We start from the raw sequence: 8,933 nt of genomic DNA, 5'->3' as shown, positions 1-8,933 counted from the left end.
GATATTTCAAAGCAATTTTCTTTGCCGTCTCACTATCTAAAGCCAAAAACATGGTCATATTTCTGATCTGGTTTGGATGTTTGGGATGGATTTCGAGTTGTTAATACTGACAGGTCAAGGCGGAGAAGTTCTCGGCCAAGCTCATAAAAGGCAATACGCTTCCTTCGTTCTCATACAATCACAAGATGAAAGGAATTCTCTTTCCTCCTATACTTTTTCAATCTCATTGGCGAAAAACTTGCCTCTTTGAGAGACTGCACACATGCTTTACTTACAAAGATGATACTGCACTCTAGAAACTCAAAACCGGGATGGTTGGCCCATTTAGAATCAATTCAGATATGCTCTCTTATCAAACTAAACTTTGGAAAAGGCACAAGAAAAGTAATGCTAATTGTAGGGCTAGGAATCAAGATTGGCGCTCTTTCAAAATCCGCTTGTTCCTCCTTCATTGTGCTTGGGCATGGACGACTTTACACTGGACATATTTGACGCCGCCAAATATACCCCAATAGTTCAACGGAAATTTTAGAAACCATTGAACTCAACCTCCCGACCAGAAATTTAAAAAAATAATGGTCACGCTCTCCAAGCCAGTCAAATTCCCTCGCCATAGACATTCGAAATTATAGGGAGGAACATGCCTAGTCTTAAGCTGTAGTTTGAGGAATTCCTGTCTACCAGGAATTTTTTTCCTATTGTTCAAGTTTGTCAGCTGTCCAAGTTATGTTGAGGTAAACGGGTGATACAAGATGGATGAACCGTGAAATTTGACTTATTCGAATAAAAACTACAAGTGACAAGAATTCGTGAATAGCTCCAAAATATTTTTGATGTGAGTGGTTACCAGAAACATCTAAGCACTCCTTGAAAGTGAATCAGACCTGTTTTATTAAGTGCAGAGCGAAAAAGGGGCCAACTTCTACACAATCCTGGAATTCCAATGTCAATCATCTTGAATTATAAACAACAATATACGTGAAAATTAGACAATATTGACTGGAAATGATCAGCAGTAGCCTCTTAAACAGGATGGAGGGTGAAAACCGATCCAAGATAAGGCCTAACTCATCGTTTTAGCCCCGTTTCCAAATGAGATCAAAGCCTACCGGGGTATACGGGGACAATTTGATAGACCTCCACTTAAGTTGAGACCTCCATAGCTTGGGCCACGAAACTTCTCCTGTAGTTGCCCATCTGGCTGGCAACGTTGGGGGTGAAATTCCGAAACAATGGCGAGAAATCGTGGTGATTTAAAGGTATTTTTATTCACGGAAGTTGAAATTTGACAATGAAATGTAAGAACTCAAGTGTTTAGGAAACACTTGCTGTTTAGATTCTAAGCCGAAAAATGTCATTCTTGCAAATGATATAATGAAACACTCAAAAGATCAACATGTTCCAGTCATAACTAGGGATGTGGATCCCGCGAGATTTCGCGAGTGGTCATAGAAATTTGGTCCCGTTGTGCTCTTATTTTCTGAGCTCAACCGGAAAATAATCTGTCCAAAGCAGATCTTTACATTGATACCACCAACGCCACCACCAACGCCAACTCTGTTCTCGAATCGAGCTCAATATTACTTTAGAGTTCGAGATAGAGCTCTCTAATCAAAGAGTCCGCGTGTCTCTCTTTCCACCCTCGGTGTTGTTCCAACTCTAGGACTTGATGCCATTCCTTTTGGTCCTTAGCTCTGATTCTCGTTGAAGGTTCATCCAAATTGGAACGCTCGATTTTGCGGAGTGGTTCGCCCTTCTTCACAAGTTCTGTTCATAATTGATCCGCAAACCTTTGGCGGGCTTCACTCATCCAGAAGAAAAGGATTATTCGAAACAGATACAATCTAATAGCCAGCGGCAGGCGTCGTGTGATCCATGTTCCACGTCGCTTCTTATATGAGAATGGGTTTGTGTGTGCCATGGAAGTCCAATGATGAGCTCGATCCCACTCTTGTGGCGACAATGAATTCATGATCTGTCAGTCCCAGATTCTTGGGCTGTAATAGCCATAATGGAGAAGCATCTCCGCCTCCATTCGTTGGCCCAAAAAAGCCCTTGGCGCCCTTTTTTCCTCTTATGGAGACAGTTATGTGCATATGATCACGATATTATTCCTTGAAAAGGGAACGTAAAAAAGCGCGCCTCGGTGTTTTAATAATTTGGACCTTCCGCGGGCTTCCAATGAGAGTGAGAGAGAGACTGAGAGAGAGAAAGAGTCGAGAAAGTCCATTGATGTTGGCCAAGAGAATGGAGTGGAGAGTCGATTTGGTGTGATTGTTATCACCATTTGGTGCGCTCTATTTCCCCTCTTCAAGCCGTCTTGGAACCATAAAGCTCGACTCCCTTGGGCCATCCATCTCCCTAACAACCCCAATAATCCGAGGCCACAGCTGACACATCCCTTATTGGTCCAGTTTGGCGGGATATTTTTGGCGCGAAAACGAGATTCAAATTTCATTGGCTGCTCAAGAGGCACTCGGCCAATGGGCGACGTGCCACTTGTGCCCCACTCTCATTCAATTTATGGCGCAATAGATTCATTTAGGAGCCTCATAATAACTCCAATATTAGTATTGTCGACGAGGAACCAACGAGGACCGAGAGAAAGAGGCCATTACTGGTCTGGACAGCCGTCATAAAGCAGCAGTAGCTGGAAAATGGGCAGCCACCAGCATTGTCTGGAGAGGAGGAATGAGGCCCTACTCTATCCTCTTATCCAGACCCACACACCCATGCCCATGCGCCCAACAACAACAGTGCTTAAAAGGAGATATATTTCCCCTTAAACGAGCTAAACTTTCTCGCATTCAAGTGCCATATTTTGGAACCTATTGCCTACACTCTGGGCTCACAAAAAATCCATTCCCTCGGTTTGCTGGCCTCCAAAAGTTAATGGCGCTCTGGGAAGTTGGAAATAGCTGTGATTGGGGTCTGGCTAAAGAACCCACTTCTTTCCCTGCACAGTTTCGCGTTCCTTATTGATCTGTCAAACTCTTGAGCGAGTACATGGGACAATGGCTCTTTGGGGAGGGCCGACAACAAGCTTGTTCCGCATTCATACAAGGAGAGACATCATTTTTGATGAGATGTGAAAAGTTTTTATCACTCTCCGTCAAGACGGAAACTTTCCATATTTTTGAGTGACCACACAGAAACGCATAGAGGAAAACTTGATTCCAGTTTCCACTTCGTGTTCGGACGGGATGTGAGGGTTTTTGGACACGAGAACTTCTTCTTTTTCTCGTCTTTCTCCTGTTTTCATCCTTCGCCTCAGGGTTTCTTGTAGAACGATGATATCTCCTAAAATTTTCATGACCATGCCTCTGGTATTATTATTCAGAGTGATGATCCTCCATAATGAGGCTCTTTTCCAGTTGCCGACTGATCTCTGCGTATCCATGCTCGGGGTTCTCCATATGTTGCCTCGTTGTTGATCTCCTACACCAAAAAATCCGCCACACTTGGCACAGCTTTGGCTCCCGAAACGATGCTCTCCAAACAGCGGAGGAAGAATACTCAACTCTGTGCTGACAACGTAATGATTCCGACGCCCCGCTAGATCTTTGATTCAAATACCCCTCACCCCATTACTTGTGGTCACGACCTAGCGAATATAGGTTTTGAAGGAGAAGGCCAAGTAACAGATTCACCAAGGCGAAAGTGACCAGATCACCGTCCAATGTTAAGCTTTCCTGGGTTGGTTCCTCGTACATTTTATGTAAAGCCAGTTTGCTTATGCGGGTGTGAAAATATATTGAATAAGTGGCTCTGTCCTTGACTGGTTCCATCTTCCAACCGTTATCCCGTGGCAGGCAGTCTCGCCTAGAGAGGAGCAAAAGAGAAGAGAGGAGTAATCTCATCATCATCCTCGTTATTGTGGCCCATTGTCGTTTTCATTGCGCTTTTATGACCATATTCCTTCTCAGTCCATCCCTTTCACCGCCGATCGACCAATCCGAGAGCTCCCGCCAATTTTATGAGCATCTCCCGACCAATCCCCGCTCTCCTTTCCGGGCGAGGACTCCACGGGGCTTCGTCAGTCCTCAAGATGGGTGGTCGATCGTTGGTTCGCCCATGTTGGTTTTTGGGCGAGGGCTCCGAGGGATGGAACTCCGTTCTCCGTTCTCGGGAGATGACACAATATGGATTTAGTTTGGTGGCAACTGTGATACTTCCAGGGCGTCATGGTCTAACTTGGTTCCCTATCCTTGATGTGATTCCGGAGTAGGATGTTCCCGATCTACCAGTCAATCTACGGTACCCGACACGTTGGCAATCCATTCTTGAGTCCGTCGAGTGCACTGATCCTCACGTCGTCTAGTCTTCCAAATGGCTCCATGATGTCTGGGACTAATGGCTTTGTAACATCTGAAACGAATCCCAGTTCCAAAACAATCAAAGAGGAGCCTTTGGCCCATTTGAAACAAATGTTGGCGCCCCACTTCCAACCCAATCGACGATCCACGTCACCCAACAAGTTACGGGAGTCCCGGATCCGATCCCCGGGCCACTACGAACCCAAACGAGAGCCTCGGGATCTCAAGGAGGAAGTCGAGGCCGAGAATCGACCTTCAACTCCCACGGGTGATCAGATCAAATCTGAGACCTGTGATGACCTCTTCAGATCCAGTGGCGTTGTGATGAGCAAGGCCACGGCTGTGCCTTTTCTCAAGTTCAGTGTGAATGCGATCCTGGCCAAGGCTGCCAAGCATGAACCTAATGGCCAGGGATCGTCCATCTCTTCTGGACACGACTTCCTCCCCTTCTTGAGCCGTCATCACCATGGAGACCCGGATAACAGTTACGCCTCAATTAAAACCTCGCTCGCTAGTAGTCAAGCAAGCAGTGTGTTTCCTAACATCTCCGGTAAGAATATATCCTCTTTCTTAAAGTGACCATCTCATTAGGCATGCAAAGTCGAATGCTTTTCCTCTGTAACGAAAGGTAAACTCATTTGACAACATTTCTGTCGATGTTCCCGAAACTGATTGCCAAGCCACGAATCTTGAGAACAAAGATCGATCCACTATGAAGGAATATCACTATTCTCCTCTTTTTGCCCCTGCAGTTTCTAGTCTGCCAAGCAACTTTCAAGAGCAACCCCATTCTAGTCCTCCTCCTCCCCCTCCTCCATCATCGATGTCAATGATGGTGTCCTCCTCGTGTTCCCCATCCTTGATCCCAAGGTCTCCGAGTGACTCGATGGCCTCACCCCTGATTGTGCCGGCCAAACCGGTGCCAAGTCGACCACTTCCAGTGTCTCATGCCACACCCTCAGGACCACAACAGCTTTTCAGCAGTCACTTACAATCGCTCTTGTACAGGCATCAATATCTCTCAGGTAATCACCGATTGACACTTTTACCGTGCCCAGAGAAAAAAATGGAAATGGATGAGCTGACAGGAGCAACAACATCAAGAAGTTCAAAGCATTGTACCAAAGGTTTCATCTCTTATATCTTAGGTGTTGGATCAGGGGGGTTGGGACAACATGGGCCATTGGGTTCACTAGGTCAGAGCTCACCTCTGACCCTTCCTGGTTCTGGAACTACGGTGTTTCCACTCCCAGGATCATTCCCATGGGCGGCTGGAGCTCGAGGTAGGTTTTCAAATGAACAATTAAAAGACCAACTAACTATCGCGTTGAAATGGCACGAATAGCCGTAAAGTTATGTCGTGGGAATAGAATTAAGTTTATCTATTGAAAAATCATTTTAGCTTAAAAAATTGGTTCTGATAAAAAGCATTTTAATACGCAAAATAAGAGAACTGCGCCTTGTTGTTACCGACAACCTCTTGCCATACATTTTAATGTATAACACTTGATTTGAAACTTTTGATGGAAATTATGATAGTTAACTTTGCATTGATTTCTCCTTGGAAGACCTGTATGGCATTCGAACTTGTCCTTTAAATTATAAATTGCTCTTTAGATTGACGAGTGTTGCTCGTCATTAGGGCTCTACCTTGAATGAGACTTATCTTGAAATTTAGAATGTTGATGAAGCACGATTTGGGGTCGACGGCTTGTACCTTATACTTAGCACCTTGAAACATGGTTTTAAAATAGTTTACGAAGGAGCTACGCCAAAGTTCAATTGGTAGTTAAATTGGGCTCTGTTCAGCTTCTAAACACAAAATATTAACAGGGAATTGAAGCTTTACATATATATATTTAGTAGAAATCAAGTATGCTGCTGTGTTTATGTTATGCAGTGTTGCATCATTGCATAATGATATTGCTCTATTCAACATCACTCAAGCAAAAGAAAAAAAACAATATACATGAAATGGAATGCTCATCTGTGTATGTATAACAAGCAAAGTTAAATTAAGTGAGGCGATGAACTTTTTTTTAAAAGTTCTTCTTCGGGCAACATTGCTTTGAAATAGCTTTTATTTCAAGAAAAAAGCTATAATTTAGAATGGAGAAACTATTTTTTTTCTTTCATGGTCCCTAAAGGAAAACCTGCTGCAAGTGGCTTTTGGCAAATTTAGTAAATTGAAATGCAGTTTTTCAAATAACGAATTTTCATTCCGATTGGCTCCACATGAAACCTCTGCACTGAAATTATCCCGATATCTTCCCCAGGCAAACCAAGGCGTGGCATGCTTCGCAGAGCCGTGTTCTCCGACTATCAAAGGAAAGGTCTGGAGAAGAGGTTTCAACTACAAAAATACATCTCAAAGCCGGATCGAAAGAAACTCGCTGAAAAATTAGGACTCAAAGACTCGCAGGTAAGGACACGCAGTTAGCTTTGCAATCATCTTTGCCCAAATAATTAGCCTTTGACTCGATCTCATTTGGTAAAGTTGTGGCAAAACGGGTCGAAACTTTTTTCACCGCCCCTCCTTCGGTCTTCCTTTGGTGCCAACTCGATCCATCCAGATATTCAGATAGTTTGTGGCCAAGGCCCGTTTCAGGGATCATTTCCAGATGTCGAGTTTTAATTAAGAGATAGCGCTCAAAGGCTGAAAGCACAGGGAGAAAAATGATACCGCTCCTTACTTCTGCGAAGTACCATATCGGCCTAGGGGGGTACAACCACTTTGACTTTGTGCAAAGACTTTCTTCATCTTGTCAGTATTCACTCACATCCTGTGTCGCTTTTGAGAACTCCATCTCACTTGACGAGTTTTGGACTAGTCCGACCCATAGATGAGGAACGATTAATGTGCAAAAAAAACTTGGGAGAAAATGGTAGATCTGCAGGTTGCTGGCAAGAAAAAGGATCTTAATTAATCTCTTGACTCGCTCTCAGCTTAGCTTCAAAAGCGAACATCAGATCGCGAGGGAGAAAAGTTGGTCCAATCACTTGGTTCTATTTCGAAGGAAAGAAAAGCTTTACTTTTCTATTTTCACTCCTACTGCTTGAGGGCTTCTCAGAATTTCGGGTTGTGGGCACCGTTCCTAACTGACCCTGCATTGAGCCGGGCCCCAATATTTGGGTGGTGAATGAGATCACTTGAATGTAGTGACTCTCAGGGTCTCGAACTCTCGATATCTTTTATGTAGCTCTTCTTGGTTGGCAGTAATCTCCATCGACTATCTCTCAGTTGGCCCCTAAAGAAGCCAGCTAGCTCTCCATCCATTCATGGTGAACGTCTGTGGCTGATGGCCTCACTTTAGGAACGCCACAGATGTTGACAGTCGTTAGGGTAAAAGATTGGCGATGACGCTGGCACAAACTCTCATTTCTCCAAAGAAAACGCTAGAGAGGCCAAAGGCATTTTTTCGACGGTGAAGACTCCTCAAAGGTCGGTTGTAAACTTATTTCAGACACAAATCGTGTCCTTTAAAATTGTTTGTCTTTGACACAATTACATTATACGCGTTAAATGAACAAAATATGTCTTGCACAAGAAAAACCAGACACAAGACTGCTACCACCCAGTAGATGGCCCCAAACCCATGGTCTGCTTTTACCATCACCTCTGGCAAAGTAGTGTTTACTTGGAAAACAATAAATTGCGATCTTGAACTATAAATTGTTGCAGAGCTTGCTCTGGTTTGGCTTGCAAATCTTATGAATCCTTTATCACCCGCAGGGTCTTTAATTCCTACGCCTCGCTGAAATAAAAACAACAGCAATATTTTTTGGTGGGGTAGGTTATGTTCCTCTAGATTCTAGACACTCTCATTTGATTTTGAGCTCTACGCTCTACTCTGATCAAAAAATAAAGTTGCAAGTAAGTATAAACACAACATAAAAGTTTCATGCCAGAGAAGATGAGTTAAGGCGTTGAATAAAGACGGCTAATTCTAAACATCATAGGTTATTTGGGGACAAAGCAAAAAGTCCATCGTATTTTACCCAGCAAATATTTTCAGATCATCTGAATTTATTACCACTTTGGCCGTATATTACGTTAAACGAAGTGTGCTTCTAGTCAACTCTCTGCTTTTTAAGGAGAATGCTCAAGAACAGCAAAGCACAGACGCGAAGATAGACCCGATTTACACAGATTATGAGGAACGGAATTGGCGTTGCCAATTCTAAAAAGATGTTTCCAAGCATCATGAATTGAAATGGATCTTCTTCGACACCAGTGCGAGTTAGCAATCTTCCAATGTAAACGCAAATATCGATTCACAAGTGGAGGTGACTACGGACACAAATCAGTGCCTCGTCCCCCAGCTCCTCACAGTAAATCTATTTACTTTCAATACCTAATGGATCATAATCCTTAGCATCATCATCATCATCTTGACGCCATTCATTGGCCATCAAATCTCCGTTCAGAATCTCCATTGATGTGGAAATTGGCCATGATGATTGGGAGCGAAATAACTAATTTGATAGAAAATGGAGGGGTGAATATCCCACCCAGTCGAGAAAGTTTCTGCATTCTTCGAGAGCGAAAGAGCTGGCGAGAAAACCACCCTCACTCCTACTCCTACTAGCATGGCGAGCAAAGCAGAAGTTGCGCCA

At 43.8% G+C, this 8,933-nt stretch overlaps 1 protein-coding gene across 1 annotated transcript in view; it reads left to right on the top strand.

Annotated features, from left to right (window-relative positions):
• The first annotated feature begins 3,681 nt into the window (after positions 1–3,681).
• LOC131878349 (homeobox protein Hox-B3-like) overlaps positions 3,682–8,933 on the top strand; it is a 9,460-nt gene continuing 4,208 nt past the window's right edge. The window contains exons 1-4 of the mRNA XM_059224299.1: positions 3,682–4,866; positions 5,069–5,341; positions 5,465–5,599; positions 6,593–6,738. Of these exons, the coding sequence (XP_059080282.1) occupies positions 4,230–4,866; positions 5,069–5,341; positions 5,465–5,599; positions 6,593–6,738 (1,191 nt within the window). The 5' untranslated portion in view covers positions 3,682–4,229. The remainder of the gene's footprint in view (positions 4,867–5,068; positions 5,342–5,464; positions 5,600–6,592; positions 6,739–8,933) is intronic.

Source organism: Tigriopus californicus, chromosome 3 (assembly GCF_007210705.1).
Source record: "Tigriopus californicus strain San Diego chromosome 3, Tcal_SD_v2.1, whole genome shotgun sequence".
Classification (NCBI taxonomy): domain Eukaryota; kingdom Metazoa; phylum Arthropoda; class Copepoda; order Harpacticoida; family Harpacticidae; genus Tigriopus; species Tigriopus californicus.
This window is presented reverse-complemented; position numbering and strand designations above follow the sequence as displayed.